The 21,556-nt window shown below is 43.5% G+C and overlaps 1 protein-coding gene across 4 annotated transcripts in view; it reads left to right on the top strand.

The window, feature by feature from the left end:
* Window positions 1–21,556, top strand: part of MYO3A (myosin IIIA) — a 2,295,212-nt gene that overhangs the window by 1,222,667 nt on the left and 1,050,989 nt on the right. For all 4 annotated transcript variants that reach the window (XM_069648154.1, XM_069648153.1, XM_069648152.1 and 1 more), the window contains one exon: window positions 10,335–10,423. In XM_069648154.1, the coding sequence (XP_069504255.1) occupies window positions 10,335–10,423 (89 nt within the window). The remainder of the gene's footprint in view (window positions 1–10,334; window positions 10,424–21,556) is intronic.

The raw sequence follows: 21,556 nt of genomic DNA, 5'->3' as shown, positions 1-21,556 counted from the left end.
AGATCTGTCTCAATATAAGACTAGTATCCACAATTCGAAATGCTGATATACTGGATGTTCATCTTATGCAGTGTTCATATTGATAATGTTATAATTACACTGGAACTGAAAATTAAAGATAAAGAGGAAGACAGTTTAATTCTATTTATCTCGCTTAGAGTAGGACTTACCAATCAATCACCTTGTTAAAACCTGCCTCATTACTTTTGGTCAGGTAGGTCAGACGTTGTTCTGGAACAGATAACCTATGTTTATGATTCTCTTTGTTGTTTGTTGGCCCAATTTCCATTAGGGCTGTCCATCTCAAGTCATCTGGTTTGTGGTCTGCTATGATGAAGTGGCCTACTATTGGTGCAGTCAACACTCTATTACGTATTGCAAGGGAGGCATGGCCAGGGATGTTATTTAGGGGTCGCCAGGGGTCGCAACAACGACCCCTGAGGTCTCCCTTGCTACAACTGTGGTCGCCCTTGCTACCTCTAAAAAAAAAAAAGAAAAAGAAACATCATTTTCTTTTTTTATTTTTTTAAATGCAAGGTCCTGGGCTACGGCCAGCACCATGTGGATTTTTGCTTGGAACAGCCACTTCCTGTTTTGTCAAGGGGTGAAAGGTTGTGTTCCATCGCTTCCTTTGATATCACTTCGGGATGGGGTGAAATGACATCACTTCCTGTGATGTAATCAGAGGTCAAGGATCGTGTGATGTCACTTCCGCTACCCCTGGCATTTTGGTGAAATGACATCCATGGGCATGGCATCAAAGTAAGATAGGAGCAACTGATCACAGTTCAAGGGTGTTTGCTAAATTGTAAAATGGGTGAGATAAACACCTAATCTAAACATAAATCTAAGATGGGAGCAAGTAACGACCATCAAATATTAATAATACATTCCTAGTGGCGTCTAGTCAAATAAGAAGGGCCTATACTAAAAAATAAAATATTGCCAATCCTTACCGCTATGTTACAAAAGTGTTTGAGATAATGTCCACAAGAAAAGAAAGAAGTGTTCACCAAATGAAAGGTCAGAATGTTATGGCGGGACTCTCGAGCACAGCACACTCCTGGGTTTCTCCGGCATAAGCTTACAGTTCCTTTTTCCAGTATCTGGGCCTTCTGTGCGCAAGTCTCTTCTCATGCAAAGTCTCTTGCTTCAGATGGCCTGATACGCAAAAAAAAATAAAACATTCCTTCTGTTAACCTTTACTTCAGGTGATTGATTACCTTTCACCCTTGGATTCCCTCACCCGGGCTCCGATCCTTGTCTCAGTCGTCAGCCTGTCTCAGTCGGGCTCAGACCAACCAAAGCACTTGCCAATTTAAAGCAGAGACTTACGTAGGGCAATCTCATCTCGCACGGTCACTCTGTTAGCTTCCGGTAAGCGCATGCTTCATACCATCACAGTTCGCATGGCGTTCAAATCAGCCGAGCGCAAATGCCCGTTTCACAATATCAAGACTTCTGCAATGTGTTAAGGACTTTCATTTGTACGAGGGATATGGCTTGACCCTTGTGTGATGACCGTATGGCCTCTTGGTACTTGCAGTTTCTTTACTCACAATGTTCAATACAGTCTCTTTGGTCAGCAAAGGGGTACCAGTCAGGGTATACAGTTCTTTTGCCGCAGGATTTTTCGTTGCAGGACTTTTCATCAGCGTTTTTTTTTGGGGGGGGGGGGTTAAAATTAAATAAATATTTGTGGGTGAAAGGGAATAATAAAAAATAAAAATAAAGGGGGGTTTGGGTGGGTAACCTAACCCCCCCAAAAAAAAAACAAAAAAAACCGATGAGTTTTTTTCGATAAAAAAACAGCAATGAAAAGTCCTGCGACGCAAAATCCCGCGGCAAAATAACGTAGAACCCCAGTCAGAAACCTTTGACTGAGCGTCCATGTGGCGCCGGACCACTCTATCTCTGGGACCAAGTTTTCTCACAAAAAACCTCTTTTCTATTTATCTTCTTAATGTTTCCACTGCAACCTTGAGCCTAACACAGTCCGGTCAACTATCAGGTTCTTCTGACTCACCAGCTGTGATATGATATGGCATTTACAACGTGCCTATACACAAGTGTTTCAAGGCGCGATGAGGCAAGGGAGGGGAAACAGACTGAGGACAAAAACAATGATCTTACTAGGCCGAGTGAGATTGAGATCGTGCACGTGCAGGGGAGAGGGGACGGGAGAAGAGTGGGGGGTATGGGCCAGGCACAGGATCACAAACAAATAGTGCAGCCAACAGGTGGCAAGTGCGAGTTTTAAAAGTGCAGACAATAGGTGTCAATAAGTGCAGTTAAGGGGACTGTAGGGTTGCAGATACAGACCACAAGTGTAGGGGAGGCCGGGAGGCAGTGTGGGAGTGCAACTGGATGGGCAGGGACCTGGGCACGAGTTCAGAGGGTAGCAAGGTGACCAGTGCCAAGGTGTGCCAATGAGGAGGATCTCCATCTTACTGTTATTAAGTCAGAGATCATTAGTGGCACACCACTCCTGGTTTGCAGTCAGACAATCCGGGATGAGAGAGGGAGAGGAAGCGGCTGACAGGAGCCTGAAAGCGAGCTGAGTGTCATCCGCATAGCATAGCACTGAATGTTGGAGCAGAGAGCAGAAATGCAGTGGGCGAGAGGAGCCAGGTATTGGTTGAACAGCCAGGGCAAAAGGTTAGACCCCTGTAGAACACCACAGCTAGAGAGTGAGATAGAGGAGAGGAAGGACCCAAGTTGGACCTGGGAGGGTCGTCGGAGAGGAAAGAGGTCAGCCAGGCCAGAGCCTGATCAGTGATACCCAGGTTATAATGAAGCCGGTTGAGCAGGATGGCATGGTTGACCATGCCAAAAGCAGAGAAGAGATTGAGTAAGATGAGGACAGAGGGGTGATTGGCATCTAGATTAAAGAGCAGGTTCCTTTGTCGATGGAGTGAAAGTCCATACCACTAAGGCAACCACGCCTCCCCGCCCTGGCTATCAGTGTGGGAGGGTGCCATCTACCGCTGACATCCATCACACCATTTGCCAGCTGTGATTCCCGTTCATATGTTTCTTTCATTGGAGGCCTGGCGGGTTTGGGTTGAAAAGGGCATGAGCAACTCCCTCCTTGACGTCTTTTCAGGTCTCGCCACCTTTCTCCTCCGTTTGAACTGCCATCCTGGAATGGCTGCTTCCTCATGTGTTCGGCCTTGCTCAGAGTGTGCTCTTGTGCTTTGCCTTTTATCCCTATGGGGAAGGGAAAGGGTAGTCAGGTGTGTGTACTTGTCAGCAATTGCCTCACTCTACCCGACCCTTGTTCTGGGATATGGCAGGTAAACGGCTCGTGTATTAGTCCATCGTGGTTCACACTGTGAGGATGTGTTTGTGTTGGAAAAGGGTGTGGGGTAGAGTTTCTATGTATCCTACTGGGCAGGATGGGGAAATGTGTCGTAAGGAAGGGGATACCATGTCTCACCCTTCAGTGTCCCACTTCCACTCCCCGAGGACCCCGCATCCAGGTGATCCTCCTGCACTGGTCCACCCCCAGGAACTGGATCCAATAGCAATGGCCGTGTCCTTGCCACCTGGATGACAGATCTCTGGGGACTCACAGTATACAGCTTTTATGTCCACCTATCCGTATTTTAATCTTACATTCAGTTTTCCCATATATAGGTGTGTGCAAGGCCACCAAATAGCATAGACGACCATCGAGGTATTGCAATCAGTCAAAACGTTTTGTTGCCATGGTTGTTCTTTGCTTCTGGAGGTTTGGGCACAACAATTGCATTGGCCACACGTGCTATCTCCTGTCACTTTTCCCATACCCCACTGTTGGGTCAGCGTTTTCTGTGTGTCGGTGTAGTCATATATATATCATTTCTTGTAGTTAGTTCTTTTAAATGTTTACTTCTCCGAAACGCACAACTGGGTTGGTCTAAAGGGCATTTGCCTCCATTCTCTAAATGCCAATTATGTTTAATGTTCTGCAGATTTCATTTGACAATGGATTAAATGAGCTCACAAATGTAATCTCTCCGCTCCTCTTAGATTTAGGTCTGTAAAAGCCTTGATGATTGTTAGATGCATGCTTGTACGAAATGTTCACACTTTCCTTAGGGTATCCCCTTTTCACAAGATTATCTGTCAAGATTTTTGCTTCATGATCACACTCTGTTTTCATTGTAGTGTTCCTCTTTAATCTGAGTAATTGACCAAATGTTACATTTTCTCTAGTATGTCTCGGATGGAAGCTTGAGTATAATAATAACTAGTTTCTGTCTATTGATTTATGAAATGGTTTTACTTTGTGTAATCTCTCCACATTGTCAACATATATTGTTAGGTCATGGAAATGGATTTATTTATTTATTTGTACATTTGTACAACGCACAGACAGCCCTTGGGCATCACAGCGCTGTTACATGTGAGGAGCTTAGTTACAAAGGAGAACAGCAGTACTGTACATATTATTCATTACATATCATACATTATATATTTTGTCATGCAGGTGTATTTCCTAACTAGAAGTAGTGAGTGGAGTTCAGGCGAAATCAACATTTTCACAGCTTTGCGGAATGCTAGGTGAGAGTGACTTTGTTATCATGGTTGGCAGGAAAGTTTAAAAGAACGGCTTTTGATCATTCAGCCAATTAAAAAAAGATTCAAACGTTGTCACATTACCATGGCATATTAATAGAATGTCATCAATAAAGCCCTTCCATAATTTAATGTGTTGTTTCTGTGGATTAGTCTCAGTCGAAATTATGTCTGTTTCAATTGTTTCTACATAAAGGTTTGCTAAAGTGGGGGCCACTGCAGAGCCCATTGCTGTTCCATGGATTTGCTTGAAGAATGTATTGTTAAATACAAAATAATTCTCAGTGAGAGACATTTCATTACACCATTAAATGAAGAAGTTAGTTGTTTGGCCGTTGTGTCTTTTGTTTAAGAGTACCTCTTCTACCATGTTAAGGGCCGCTGTTTGAGGTATTTTAGTATATAACGACACAATATTGAGTACAACTAATATGTCTTCATGATTAACTTGGTTCCCTTCAATCATTTTAATGACCTCAGTAGTGGCCTGAATGTAGCATTGCATTTCTTTTACAAAGGGGTTTAATACGTGATCAGCAAGTTTTGCCAAGGGTTCCACAACATATCCTGTCCCTGATACTATGGGTCTCCCTGGCAGGCTCACTCGTTTTCTCTGAATTTCGGGTACTAAGCAGAACCTCGGGACGTTAGGGTTATTACTCATAAGGTATTCTGCCTCTTGTTTGGATATCCATTGTTTCTCTAAAGCTTTATCAACCTTCTTATTAATTAACAATTGTAACTTGTTGGTAGGCCCTTCCGAGATTAGTTCATAAAAAGTATTATCACTTAATTGGCAGTCACATTCTGTTATATAATCTTGTCTGTTTAGCATCACAATTGCACCACCTTTGTCTGCTTTTCTAAGGATTATTTTTCTGTTAGACTTCAATGAGTGGATGGCCTCAATTCAATTAACACAATAATGTTTTGACAGTATTGTGGTAACCTTTTAGCAACCTTGGTGTCATGCCTCAGGCTAGGGGATGGTCTGTGTGGGACAGATGGAAGCGCTTGGCAGTGCGCTGTTACATTTCCCCTAACATGGTGGCACAATCTCTGAGGGCCATTTCAGTCATCCCTGCAAGCCCCCTGGGTTCGGCTCCTCCCCCAACATCAGCGTAGGTTTATCAACAGCCTCTGTCAGAGCCACCTTGCGTTGCTACTCCGTATGAAGCCATGCTCCATATGTTTGCATAGGTTTTCCTAAACCGCATGTTCTGTTCTGCTGACATCGATTACTACTTTTCTCATTCTACTTTCTGCTCTTCCCAGACTCCCTTTCCTTGCCCCAGTGTTCTCTCAGTGGGTTTCCAAGGACCGAATCTCAGATCGGAACTTCAGAGACTCCTCCCTGCATCGGTACACTACTTCTCATTCCTCCCTAGTTTCCTCTTTAGGCTCTTACCTTATCCCTGATCTGTCACTTACCGCGTATACGTCTCCTCTTTGGCAACAGAGAACAGCTTCCCGTTATTCTGGTGCTTCTTCATCCTTCCAGGCATTCTCGGACTCCCGGCCAGCCCGTATCCAGGCAACAGCCGGCCCATGTCAGCTGTTCACTGCTTTCCCGTTAGGTGTAGATCCTCCGTCTCATTCCACGACACGCTTCATTCATACCTTATACCAACAGAAAGACAAGACGACATCCTGCAATCCTTCAACCAACCCAGTGCGGTTCTTATTAAATCTTGGAGCCTCAGGTCCACTCTCTATCTCGGTAGGGAACCACTTGTACTCGCTCTAGCAATCTGCTACTGAGCATCTCATCAGGTTTGCTTCTCTTCAACTCATCCAGAGACGTGCATCCATCCATGCTGCTACACAGGTTTTTCTCCACCAGAGGGTTTCCCTGGAAACTCTTTCTTACCCGGTGAATTCTCACTGCAGCTTGCTGGTGGCATCTGAGACAGGTTGGTGAATTTTTGTACAACAAGTGTTTATCAAAGGGATGCTTTATTCAAGGCTTGTCACAATTATCACACTTGGGGATCTCCCTTCCCCAGGATTCAAAAGAATATAAGGAAATCCACATAAGTAGTAAAGTCTCAGTTCAGCTCTTGAAAAGTCGATATTGAGGTAAAGATGTGGCAACCCATGTTCCAACAACAACATTCAAGTAAATCGTAGGCCTCTCCACCCAGTTAGGATAGGTTAGGACCTTTTTGCCTTGTACCATATTTGTTTGCAATTAGTGTCTATGTTTATGCAGCCCAATGCCTGCAGGCTTTCGGCACTTTGTAAATCAATAAAATAAATACAATAAAATGAACAAAGGTTCTTAAGCTGAAATAAAGACTTTCCTCTGAATAGCATCAATGTTTATCTCAGCCGCAATGCCCTTTTACCACTTCCAGTTATCCAAGAATACTTGACACAGTTCAAAAAGAAATACAACTTCTAAAATATTAATGGAACAGAAGACTTGGTTAACAATGATTATTCATCTATTCCAGTTAGAAATCACAGTAGATGTATTTGTCAGGATAACTTCTCAGTTCGGTAGCTTCTATTTCAACAACTTCACATCTACCACAGTTTACCATGAGGACTTTTTCCTTGACCCCATAGCATTCCACGTCATTTGATTTACTAAAGTCTTGCATCCACTGACAACCCAAATATACCACCACAGCGCCAGTACTTTGAATTTTAAAGACAGGTTTGGACAAGGTTCACTTTAAGGCACTGCCACACCTTCAAACAGGGAGGGCACTCTTCCTCTGAATATCTCTTGAAAAGCGGCAGCCTCTTTGCCTCGCTTGTCTGCCTACAACCATGACAACTTCAGTATTGTATATAAGCAGCATGGTTTCCCTCCACCACTTTACCATCACCTCTTTGCCACTGTTAGACACATTATTACCCAGTAGCGTTGGTGCCACTCTCGTGGCTTCAGGTAATGCTTGCACACTTGTATCTTAGGCAAGTTTGATCTTCTTTTGGGCTCACAGTAATTGTTAAAATAGCGTCTGTCTTTGAGAAAGGCTACTTTCAATCTCAATAAGGGAATACTCTTGGCTTGGGCAATGCGTGTACTCGCTCCAATTGCAGATATAAAATTAAACACGTCTTTTTTAGAAACAATAATTGTTCATTTCAATGAAGAGGTACAGTTTACTCTTCACTTTGAATATGAAATTAGGCACATGTGACCAGTTCTTCTTAAGTTTAAGGACTTAACAATATCTTTCGGTAGCATTTTACTTTCACGCGAGGAAAAGAGACATTTCAATTCACACACGAGTGCTACTTTCATTTGTTCCCTTGTTAAAAATACAGCAATCAGCTTCAGCTCACTTCGGCTTCTACGCAAGTGAAGAATAGACTTGATACTGTTGCCAGCAGTAGTCGCACAAGGAATCAGAATGTCAGGTTTGACCCCCCCCCCCGGCTTCTGTGATCCTTGTTCTGCGCGTTGCTCAAATTCCACAACTTAGGGCACAACTTCTACTGCTTCTGGATTCAAAGGGAAATTGACCCACACCTTTCCTCTGCTCATATGTCTATGGCCCAGCCACTCGATTCAGGAGCCCATCTCGCTCCTGAAACCTGGGACTCACCCACAGCTCCTTGCTTTGGTCTCCAACAAGTTTCCTGCACAGAAACCATGGCAAACAGGCTCCCACATGGAAAGGCAGCCTCTCTGCACGTCTTCTACTGCACAGCCTCTGCACTTCAGAGTTTGGGGGAACAGGACTCTCTCGGAACAAGCAGGTGAAATCTGTTGCATCCATGTTCCGGCTTCCCTTTGGTTCTCTCACTTCTGCTTGGTTTGCCAGCTCTGTGCCTTCTTCTTTCTACGTCTACTACTTCTGCATGCGCTCCAGTCACAGTTACAGCTCCTTCCAATTGCCTGTACCTGAGGGGGTCTTTCATGTCTCAGAGGTTCCTTCAGGTGTGGGCTGTTAGGCTTAATTTCCTGACCACTGCCATAACAACCATCTTCCTCGCCCCAGTACTTATAGGATTATGAGACATGTAGTCCCCAACAATACAGCTTTAAGGGTAGATTTACTTCCCTTAAGGTAATTTCATATTGAACCTTCATAATTCATAGTTACAGAGGAAAACAATTTATTTGAGGGACATTTCTAGATTTTTTTACATTATACCTTTGGGAGTAAGGAGGATGTTTATCCTGAAATACTTTGAATGATCTTTCCGTTGGTAAGGTTTTCTCAGATTTTATAATACATGTGTCCAGAACCCAATAACTTATATGTGGATCAGGGACATTATAATGATAATAAGCCATTAGCTGTTTGGTAACCTAGAAAGGTTTTCATCATAAAAGGACAAATGCTGTGTCTCATCCCACAAGATGTCCTCACCATCCTGCGCTTTGTCTCCCCGCTTGTGATCCTCCTGCAGTAAACACCCTCAAGGTCAGGATCATGAAGTGTCTGCCTTTCCCTTGCCACCTGGTGGAGACTTTAGGCAGGGTTTCTGTGAGGGATCCGTATGATTATTCACAGCAGGGAAGCCATTAGACTAGGGATAGTGAACCCTTTGTTATTTTATTATTTCCATGAAACCTTCTCAAGAATACTCAAAATTGGTCTGACTCCTTCTTATGACATTTCTTCAATGTGCACTATGTTGAGAACAGTAAAGTTTAAATATGATTATGATTTGACATAAGGACCTTGTTTCCTTTATTACAGAATTGAGTTTAGCTTGAATTTGTTATATCTTAAACACATTGAAAGTTCACAAAGCAACTTCACACAATATCTATAAGCTTGATAATATGTTGGGTAGTTTAAGTTACAATTTTCTCCTAATTTGCTAAATGTATTTATTTTGTTCAGTTGTAGAAAATCTGGTGATTACTACCCTGAAGAAGAATAGTCTACTATTCGAAATGAGTTGGACTGTAACTACAGACGCCATTTGGATTTATGATGATTAGAAAAAACTGGGAAATTGATATTGATTTGCTATCTTATATTAAAGTATGTTTCTTTTGAAGCATTGTATGATAGGAATCAAAGAAAAAACCTATTTTTCTTTTAAGGAAATTTGTTTTATGATCGTAAGGTTTTTTAATATGAATATATTCTACAGTAAAGAGTACAAGTAAATTAGACTTGAAGAAAATGATTTAACTCCTATTTGTATGAATTTATAAAGTGGTCTCTGTAGGCTCATAGTAGAGTGCAGGAACCAACACCGAGCTTATGATTGTGATTTATTTAAGAGAGGCAGTAATCACCATGGATTCAATCTGCTTTTCTACAGATAAATGTTTGTACATGGAGGGCACTGTTACCGATCATCGTATTGTTCCCATGTCCACACATCGATTATCTAGGTATAGCTAGGTATATTTTCTGGATAAGTTTGGATTTTGCACTGGAATTTAGAAACCATCCAGATTCCTGTGACCTGCTGGAAAATAATACAAATCTATCACAGGTAATGAGAACCAATGCCGTTGCTGACATGGTAAACTTATGCTAAACGTATTGGATCAAAGAAAATGAGCTTGTCTGTAGTTATAAGGTTGTTACAGACATTCTTCCAGAGTTATGCACTTCTGATGCATTGTTCTCTTAAAAGAACTTTTCACACAAACTCTGTGATTTTCCATACTGGTAAATGTCATATCTTTCTTAAATAGCCTTTGCATAACTACACCCATTGTATACATGTGTACTGCTTTAAGTTCTGTGTTTTATTCACTATTTCAATGTAATTTCTCTGGATGATTGTGCTTTGATTATTACCCGATGCATCACAATTTTAATGTTTGTTTTTTGTTACAGAAAAATTTGAAAATAATCTTAAATCAAAGTACTTTTGGAGACCTAAAAGAGTAGATTTAACATTTGGAATTCACCATTATGCAGGAAAGGTAAGACAACTTAATAATATGTTATGCAATAAATAGAGCTGTAACATATAATAATTTTCCAGTTGTGCTTTTTGTATCCTCCTTAAATTTATGTGGAGATTATGTGATCTAAATCTCCTTACCCAATCTCATTGATGGTATTTTTAATTGGTATTAAGTGTGTTGGAAATGGTGCATGCAAAAAGTATGGTGAAAAACATGTGGGAGTGCCTTTTGTTGCCTCCTCTTTACAGTGTACACCTCTTCTACTGCTAACATAATCTCCTCCTATGGTTTCTCTTGCTTACTTTTGGTGAACGATATCCAAATCTTCTATGTCTTCTGACTTAACCTATCCACTCACACCTCCAACTGTCTCTCAGACATCTGTCCCTGCATGATACTCCACTTGCTAATGCTTAAATCTTGTAAAACTGGTATTCTCTTTATTTCTGCTACTTTCTGCTCCTAACTCCCTGTCTCGCCTCCCCTAGTCCTATCCAATTTTTAAACAGCCTCTTTTTCCAAAGGCTCACAATCTACATAGCGTCTAGATATTGACTGAAGTGTAAGGTCTTGAATTACTTACTGAACTGCAAGAGCATTGGTGTGATCCAGATTACCAGCTGGATGGTGTTCCAGTAGGCAGTGGCATAACAAGAGAAAGCCTAGTTCTTGTTTTTCTTCTTTGCGTGCCAGTTTGTCTCAAGCCTCATGATGGCCTGGCTCCTGGAGGACCGAGACCCACCTCAGCTACAGTGTTTGAAGCTAGGTAGGAGGTGTTCAAGTTTTGGTTGCCTTATAGGTCATACAGGCAGTCTAAAATAATGATCTAACTATGATGGGAAGTGAGTGCATTTCCTTTAGGATGGTAAGAATGTGCTCACATTTCTTGTTTCCTATTTTGAGTCATGCTGCTGAATGTTAGCTAGCTTGCAAGTGATGCCAGTTATATCTCCAGAATGCCAGTGAGAAGGGCTCCTCCTTGATATCATTGATTTACAGCTTCAATGCACAGTACCAGCTGGACTCTGAGGGATCAGAATATGTGCCTTGATCTTCATCCATCTTGTCATTGTCATCATTATTGGATGCCTTTACAGTGGAGGGGGGCGGTGGAGAGGGAGACTGGGTATTTTCAATCTCCTGTCACTTTAGACTACGCTGTCTGTTTTTCTTTCCTGATATTCAATAGACAAGAACTGTAACACCACATGATGGTTGTACATTACCATGCATGTACTTCTACTGGAACATGTATTCCAGTGTGACCTCTGATGTGGGTGTGGAACATGATTTGAATTATACCCCCAGTGTGCACAGAAAGTGTTGCTACAATTGTGAAAAGGACCTGGCTCATTTGTGTGTTGCTGACATGTTATACCAATGTGTTGTTTATTCACTGGCTGGTGTATCACCCGCCTCCCCAAATCTCTTCTTCCTCCCCATAAAATCACATGAGCATCACTTTCACACAAGCTGCCCTCAAATATACTGCGCTCCTCCTGCTCCTCATCACAGAGGCCACTTGATGGCACATGTCCCATCTGGACACTGAAGGGTGTATAACCTACCCTGCATCTCTGCTGCTTATTCCCACCCCAATAGTGCTCAATGGGAATGGGGAGGCCGGATTCACCGGCACCATTTGTGAATGGTGCCAGTGCATCCAACATGGTCTGCTCGCGGGTGCCGTTCACCTGCCAGGTCAGACCTGGCGGGCAAAAAGGCACCTGCGAGCAGACCTCGTAGTTTGCCAGTCTGGTAACAACGGTACCGGCAAGCTTACTGGTACCGTCGTAACCGGACCGGCAACCTCATAATGAGGCCCAATGTCTTTGTTTTTCACGATGTATGGCTCACTTTTCTTGCATGCAGTTGTCAGACCACATTGTCCACTCATCACAGGTCGCACAACCAGAACCCCTAGACTCTTCAGCTCACACAAGTTCCTCTGTATCTGCCCTGTGTTCAGAGTCAAATTCTGTTAGCAACTCTTGCCAAAACATCTCAGAACGCCTCTTGCCAGTCTTTGGCCTTGCCACACTGAATCTGTTCATAAAGTTCACTTTCATTGGAACGTATCCATGCCCCTCCTTTCTTTGGCAATCCTTCACACTTGTGCTCGCTTCCATGTGTTACTTTCACATGGGCACTTTCCCTTTAGCTGTCATCTGATATTTGCCTTGCTCTTAAAGTTATGTTCCATTTAGTATTCAATATGTTTAAATTCAGAGTTTCATTCAGTTTGATATTCAATAAGCATCATTTGCCTTTGTTTCTAGTTTTAATTCAGTGTGTCGCTTTGCCCATAAAGTTCTATTCAATTTAGTATTCAATATGTTCAAATTCAATCTTTATTCAGTTCAATAGTTCAAAAACATAATGAGACTTTATACAAGTTTTCATCTCAAGTTTTCATCTCATTCGATACTTAGCTATTTATCCGCAGCCTGCTGGGAGCGCCCTGGGCTCGTGTTGCTCCTCCCAACACTCACCGTTCATTGTGAGTTCTCCCCTGCTTCTTTCTGCTTCCTCAGTCGACAGACGAGCTCCTGCAAGTCTCGCTCACATGCCGGCAACACTCTTGCATGCACCAGCAACTCTGACGTCTTGACAGGGATGCATATGGCATCTCCACTGTCCCATGCATGGTGCACTGGTCACATGCCATCTCCATCGCTACTGTTGTGTCCCTCTGTTGCAGTTTATCAGGGCCACATCTCATGCATGGCAGTGTGATGCAGTCATTGACATGTGTTCACCCCATGTGTTTGATTCCTGTTGGTCGGATGTGGCCCTGTACCATACCCCAGTCCCTCAGCACGCACAATAGGTATCTGCTTGTAGGTCATTCAAACGCCCAGTATGCCATTTTGCAGATGTATCTTCTTGTCGATGATTTGGATGTGTGCTTCTGCTTACTGTGAACGGCTGCCTTGGTGATCATGTATGTTGTTGCATGTCATGTTTGCACCTCTTCAAGGCCCTTAGAGCCCCAGTAGACATGCTTGGACACCCCTGGGCAACCATGCCCCCCTTGCAGTCCATGCATTGTGTGGAGTGTGCACTGTTGCATTCGGGTACTTGTGGTCCACTGTGTGTGGCATGCCTGTTTGGGTTGCATGGTTTGGCCATTCACTGCTGCTTCGTGTGTCATGTCCTACTACGGTGGCAGGCAACCTGTCTGGTTTCGGCAGGTGTGTGGTCCAGTGTCTATGTTGCCTTCTCAGGGCATGAATTTTTGTTGTGCAACCCCCCCCCACACACATCAGGCTCAGTGTGATGGGACATGTGCCCACCCAGTGCCCAGGTACGTTGGCCTCTGTGACCCTCCATGTACACTGGCAGCATGCTGTTCCGCAGGACCATGGCTTTATGGGTTGACTCAGGGAACTGGGCACAGCCGCGGGTGATCGTGGGGTCTACATCACAGGTAACCTGGACATTGAGTGAATGATACTGTTCCTGGTTCCTGTACAGTTCCTCCAAGGCTTGGGGTGCCACCAGCTCAACGTGTCTGCATTCCAGGACAGCCACCACCTTCGGCATGCCCGCAATGGCATAGAATCTTGCCTTGGTGGCTTTCACCTGAACCAGGGTGGTGGGTTGTGCAATGTTCTGTCTGACATGCAGCAGGAGTGCGTCCAGCACCTCCACCATCAGTTTTTAGTATGCAGGCTGAGAAATGCCACACAGCTGGCTCATGGTGTGTTGGTGCTGCACTTCCTTGGCAAGGGCACATACCAACACCAGCTTTACCATGGTGGTATGGCTGTCCTGATGCCAATCCTGCTCAAGAGATCTTATTTGATCATGCTGAGGACACATGCAATGCTTTCCCTGTCAAGGCGGTACAGGTTGAGGATTTGCATGTCAGTGAGGGTCCATGGTGTGGCCCGAGCACGGGTGATGGGTGCATGCCTTGCATGGTGCCTCCTCCTCACATTCCTCATCCTCCTATTCGCTACCTTGTGTGCACTCTGTTGATCCTCCAGCCCCTGCAGCGCTATCTTTAGCCTGGAGCAGCTACATGTCAATGCTGACTGCAGTCAGTGGCAGCATGGTGGTGTGTGGAAGTGTCTGTTGGAGGTGTGGCCTTTTTCAGCTCTGTCATTTTTCTTAAAATTAAATCAAATTAGCTTTATTTAGGCACCGGGCCATAAAAGCATACAGGTTCAAAAATATCATTAAATGGTTAAGACACACAGTAATTATAATTCATTTACAACTAATAAAGCATCTAAAACAATATTGACACTATATAGCTGCTCTTTTAACAGTAGTCATTTGCCGGAACCCATGGTGCACATCACCACATTTCATAGATGGATAAGTCTAAAATAGACCTGCTCTGGTAATGATACTTTATGGATTCATCATGACCTAAAACACCTCATCATTGTTATCCAATAGAATACCCTTGCATAGACTACAACAAGTTTGAATCAGCGCATGCTTTTACATGGGGAACAACCTCTGTTCTATTGCATGACAACTTGGCTGGGATACTTTGATAGAACAACATCCATGTTCTTTAGGACCATCCATGAAACCTGCTGTTGCTCTGGCATATCCTAAATAATATGAATGAGCTCTTCACAGATTAAACTGGGCTAAGATACCTTGATGGACATCATGCATCATTGCAATTCTTTTTAGCCCATTCATAGAAGAAATGATTGCTCTGGCAAGCGCTAGGTGATGTGGATAAGCTCCATTCCGGTTTGGTGACATGTTACGAGGCTGGATATGCTTCTGCTGGATTTCAAGGGCCCCCTCTCCTGTATCCCATTTGCATGTACGATAAGCCAGGTTTAATTGGCCCATCCTATATTTTGTGTATAGATAGCATGCATATGGGGGGATAGCCACATCTAGATAGCTCTCAAACCCTGGGAGCAGTTTGAATTCCAGGTAGAAATCCTCCATATCCAACCCGCTACAAGCATTGATCATGTTTGTTTCTGGATCCTCCTGCACCATGCTTTCCAACCTAACAACAAAGCCTGTTGGGAGGTGTACATAGTTATCCCATCAGGAATTTAGGTGTCAGTTTGTCAAGAAAATTTGGATGTGGGCGAACCAGGGCAAAGATTTACCACCCTTGTCCTCCAACAAATGTATTATGGCCTCACAATATATGCTGAGCTCTGGGGTTGTCCTTTCTTTAACCCAATGCAGAAGGGCGACATCCGCACCTATCGGCCTAAGACCAAGCTCTAGACAAATTGGTGTTCCCGGGCTCAAACATGGCAAGCCAAGAAGGTGTTTAAAAAATCCTCTCTCCACCAAACCCAGTTTATTAGCAGCTACATGGCCCCAAATCTCTGTGCCATACACTTCTGACTTAGCTTGGGCAGTATACATGGTAAGAGCAGTGTAATAGCCCCCTGGTCTTGGGAAAGGTAAAATCTCCATATTATGCCAATGTATTGATCTAGGTTTGTGCTAGATTTACCCAGGTGCGGTGTCCAGCCACCCCTGTCATAGAATCTGACACCAAGGTAGTAAAAGCTACATGATTTTTTTGAATTTGGGCTGGAAGACTAGAGTTTTAGTTTTCGCTATGTTAACCTCCAGTTGGAGTTCTGAGCACTTTTCAATGAACGCACCCAGGGTAACCTCCAACCCCCTGATCTAAGTAAATAAGAGGACTGTGTCATCTGTCAAGAGGAGGATCAGGAAGGCTTCCATGCCCAATTTATGGTGGTCAACGCTCTTGGATCTAACATGGCGTATGACTTCATCAATATATACCAAAAATAACAAGGGGGCAAGGACACACCCCTGCCTCACCCCTCTTGTTACAGCAAATGGTTCAGTCAATTCCCCTGCCAAGCCCCATCGTACCATTGCTGTGTTGCTTGAATAGAATTGAACGATGAATTTCAGGAGATTTTTTGGACCGTGCATTGCGCTCCGGTCCCGGAGCTCCTCCCGTCTTGCCACCTCCATAGACATGGAAAAGGGACTTAGTCTCTTTTCCATATAGAGGTGGCCATATTTTTTCTTTTTTTTTCATTTTTATCAGGAGCTCGTCTGATGAAAAATTGGAAAAGCCATTTGACCCCTGGATGGCTTTCATGCCCTGCCAAGAGGGCGGACATGGCCGTTAACAGCCCACAGGCCAAGCTGAGGCCCTCGCTTCACTCGGGCCTGCCTTAGCTTGGGCTGGTGGGCTGTTAAAGCCATGTCTTCCCTCCAGGCAGGGCATGAAAGCCATATTCCATCTCCTATCAACCAGACAAATTAATTCCAACTCGGCACAACAGAAAAATTCAAAATACCGGGAAAGGGATAAACACCAAAAGGGAATGATGGAAAAACATACATTACAACAGGAAATGCAACCGATGCCCTCAGGGAAGCAATATGGGGGAAAGCCCCAGAGGAGCGGGAGCAGCAGTTGCCAGAAGAACCAGGCCAAGGTCAGAAACCCTCAGAAGACCAGGGCCAGGAGTCACCAGAAGAGCAGTCATAGGAATAGGTTATAAAGTGAAATGTATGAAAGAACAAAAGATGAAGCCTAGGTTTAATGAATCCCAGAAGAAAGTAACACAACATTGTCCTTGAATAATCAAATAAAATAGGCTGTACTAATCTTTGTGAGTCAACAAAGAGAGTTATTGGCTCTTTATTTAGCCACTTAAATGAAGCGCTCGATATTGGCCACCCTTTTAATTGGGGCTATGTGCAAAATTGAACCTGATGAAGATGGAAATTCTATTAAAGATCTTGTATGTACCAAGCTACCTGCAGTCTAGCATAAAGAGACACTACCTCATCAAAATAGAACATCTTTTGGAAATGAATATGCTCTAATGAAAAAAGATTACTCCTTTTGAAAAAGCTCCATGCTTAAAGGACGAAATCGGTTTTGATTTATCAGACTAGTTGGGCTATCATGACATCTTAAATCTGATGCAAACAAGTCGATTTCTTTAACAACACAGAGTATCGAAGGTCAGTGGAGATGGTGCAACTGCAAATAAATTGGACTAATACAGAAATGTTTATTTGAATGGAAAAATTTGAAAGAATCAAAATGGATTGAACAATGTGTATTTTGCTCAGTGAACTTTGCAATCAAGTCTTTATCTTTCTGAAAACAATTGTTTTGTAAAAAGACTATTTTCAATTATCTAAGAGAAACAAGAGATTAGGGAAGGAGCTATGCCCTTTGGTATTCCATGGGTAGGAATAGATATTTCAATATAATTCCACATTTGAAATCATAAACTACAGCAGGACTACCCATCCACCATTGTAAACAAAATCCCTGTGCTATCACCTGTGATCAAGACCCAAACCACTCATCTGACCAGGAACACTCCATTCTCCACTGCACATAACAATGTCAGTCAGGCACACCACACTAAAAAGGCCTGGCCAGTTGCTTGACCTTCAGGTTTTATAAGTACCAGTCACCATGCTTGGGATGTACTTGTTAGCCGGATAGAACAGAACTGCACATTGGAAGGCATTATCCATTAAGCAACTGAAGACCCTACTAGACACAGTGATGACCAAAGAAGAAGATGTTTACCATAACATCATTCGGGGGTTTATTTCCACACACATCCCGGCCTAAAATGTTGTGGCTCAGCGCGTCGCTGCGCAGAAGAAAAACATGACTGCCCGGTATAGCTTACAAACTCGGACTGGCGTTATGACGCCAGTTCCGGTGAAAACTTTATTTTCTACTTCCTGGTTCCTCTCGTCACGTGACCGGCTTTTCTCCGGCACGTGACACCACATTCCTCCCCAACTTCATATATTTTAACAATACTTAGCAATAACCAACACAAACAGGGGTAGTCTATTCTAGTCTCTCTGGTTTATCTGGGCAGGCTCACCTGCTGGTAGATCCCATCCACCACATAGCCTTGCAGGTAGGACAATGGTTTTGGTCTTTCCCTTAAGTGGTATCGGAAATTGCATCTCTCTGGGTTATCTGCCGGGGGGCTCTCAGGAGGGACTTCCTCTTCTCACCGACTGGGAGTCTTCGGCTCTCTTAGTGTCTCATAGAGTCCAGGTGTCGAATGGCTTACCGGCTGGTAAGGCGATTGACCTAGTGGCCGGTAGTGCGACCCGGATCCTTCCCTCACAGCTTCTTGGCTTTCCTCCCACTATTCAGGTGGTACTTTCTGAAGTGTGAAATATTTCTCGTCACAGTCTTGTTTCCTCAAGTGGCCATGATCATACTGTGATTTGCGGCACTGACTGTCCAGAGCTGGTATTCAAAATTGAGGGACATCTTTTTGGGGGTGGCTCGGTTCTTGACCATAACTGTGTCTCCGGGTATTAGCTCCCGGTGGCTGGCTCATCGTGAAATACTCTCTTGTTCATTTCGTTTCACTCTTTTGGCATCTATGGTTGGAAGATCTGGTTCAGGCGCTACCCACCGGGGATCTATGGGGAGTTCTGCCTGTCTGGGTACTCCAAACATGAGCGTTGCTGGGCTGATTCCTGTCGAGGAGTGCGTGGTCTGCCTGTGGGTTCTCAGAAATCGATACACTGCTTTCAGCCACGAATGTCTTTTTTCCTTAGCGATGCGGATAACTTTGTTGAGTGACCCCATGTTTGGCGTCACGGTTCGCCTGTGGCCATTCTGGAGTGATTCGTTTGTGCCATACATTGAGATCCTGAAATAATTGGCGTAGTTCTTGGCTGGTGAAAGGCGGCCCATTGTCACTTTTGATTTCTGATGGGATCCCATGTATTGCAAACACCTTCTCCAATGCGAGAGTCATGGTCTCTGCATCGGTGGACGCCACATGTTTGACTTCAGGATATCTACTGAATTCATCAATTAAGACAAGTAGACAAGACAAGTAGGTAACCTTCTCCAGCAATGGTGCAAAAATCAATACTGACAGCTTCCTACCGTTTACTACTTCTTGGGGTGCAAATGATAGGTTCTCAGCTCTCCAGGTGGCCTGCTAGGCTACACAGGATCCTACCAGCTCCATCACTCTCTGTTGCATGTTAGCCATCCACATCCTGGATTTCAAATATGCTGTTGTTTTCATGATACCTTGGTGCCCGCTGTGGGCTAGTCTGAGGGCTCGCTCTTCTAACGAAGTGGGTAGTACAATGCGGTGGCCATTTAGTATTACCCCTTCGGGGGCTACAGTAAGTGTGTGACGGATTCCGAAGAGGGATTGAAGTTTGACCTGCACCGCTGCCGTGCGCTGAGCCATGGAAGCAAGGTAGTTCTTCCAATTCCCTGACTGGATGGTGGTTATAGTGTGGGTTAGGAGTGAGTGGTAAGGATTTCACCATTAAAGTGGGCAGTGGCTATCCAAACTTGCAAAGCCACTGCGCAGCACAACATCTGTAAAGCAATAGACATTCAGGCATCAGGGATGTGTATTGGGAATAGTCCCAGCTCCTTCCTCTGGTCACACACACACACTGGCCGTTACCTAGCGAAAGCCACAGCTTTCCTCAGGAAAGGGATTTCCAAATAAGGCATTTTCTGGCCTTAGAAGGTAGGAAGGCCAAAGAACAATATGGCCATAGAACAAGCAAAAAACCTCATGGCTTTGGGTGCTAGCCACATTTAGTAGTCATTTGTTGTAAATGCAAAAGTGCACAAGTATTTGTATTTATTTCATTTGTATTGCACTTTTGCCAAAGAGCTGAACAAAATATGAACACAAAATGGTACAATCAAAGTGCGTAATACATTCCAGATAAATCAAAGAGGTAGAAGAAAAAGTAAAATCAATTCTTAGAGCGAGCAGATAGAAAATGTGGTTTCAGGTTGGTTTGCAAGATACACAGGGAAGGGGATGAATGGATAAATAGAGGAAGAGAGTTCCACTGCTTAGGGGCAAGCAAGGGCAAGCAAGGGTAAAGTATCAAAAGCAGGACAGAGCACATGGGGTTTGGAAACAGAGAAAAGGAACTGGTTCTGAGAGCACAGGACACGGGAGTGAAAGTAGAGTGAGATTAAGGAAAAGAGATAGAGAGGAGCCAGTGGATACACTTGAAAACAATATAGAGGAAATGGTAGAGGAGGCAAGTCTCCAAAGAAAGAAGAGATATAGAAAACAAGGAGCATGCTTTATATCTCTCCAACGACAAAAGGCGAATCAAAGGTATTGTAACTCCTTTATGCAGATGACATCATCCTATTGGACCAAACGGCAGTGGGTCTTCAAAGACAACTGAAAAAAATACTAAAATACTTAGGTCCTGATTCATGGAAGTGTTTTGTAATTGCACAATCCCATAGGAAAACGTTCCATGAATCAGGCCCTTAAAGAAAAATAATTTTGAGCTGAACAAACCAAAAAATAATCATGTCGTTTGAAAAACCATCCAAGAAACAAGTGGAAATGGCATGCTGAAGAAGCTAAACTGGAGAAGGTAACCAGCTTCAAATATCTTGGAGTAACAATGAACAGCAATGCCACAGAAGCTCCTATGCAAGCGACTCTGTACGAAAAGTTGAACATTCTGACCATTCAGGCAAAGGCCGTAGACAGAAAATACGGAGGTTTTTCACTTATCCCAGTAATTAACTTCTTCAAAGCCAAGGTGGTACCAAGCCTGCCATATGGCACATAAGCCATGCCTCAAATCCCCCAAAAAATCTGGCCTAAGACAGAGGGGTACTTTTGGAGGCATGTACTTGGCCTCCCACAAACAATTCTGTTGCCCCTCATTAGTCGGGAACTATGTTTGACATCACTGAACGCCACGATCTCAAGAAATACCTTGATGCTATACAGAAAAGCCATTCTCCAGCAAAGACCAACATTTTTTGACATCATAAAGAAAGATATGGAAGGCGGCAAGAACAAAATGTTGACGCAATGGGCTTTGGAAAATTCTAAACTTCTACACGAAATAGGTATACAGAAGAAAACCTTATAAAAATTCCAAACGAGGTTACAAGGAAACTGATCGAATCAGACTGGATCAAAACCCTAGAAGTAGCAGGAAACTATAAACTAACCAAGAGTTTCCCAATTAACCCTATGAAAGTCAACAAAGTCAGAGGATACTTGAGTACATTTCCAAATAAAAATCTAGATCGTACGTTTTTGAGAATTCGCCTAAACCTCATGAGAACTAATGAGATAATGGCGATAAGAGGTCAGTCCAACAATAATGAATGTCGTTTCTGCAGAACTAGAG

The sequence above is a fragment of the Ambystoma mexicanum genome, chromosome 2q (genome assembly GCF_040938575.1).
Source record: "Ambystoma mexicanum isolate Mex_15411 chromosome 2q, UKY_AmexF1_1, whole genome shotgun sequence".
Lineage (NCBI taxonomy): Eukaryota > Metazoa > Chordata > Amphibia > Caudata > Ambystomatidae > Ambystoma > Ambystoma mexicanum.
This window is presented reverse-complemented; position numbering and strand designations above follow the sequence as displayed.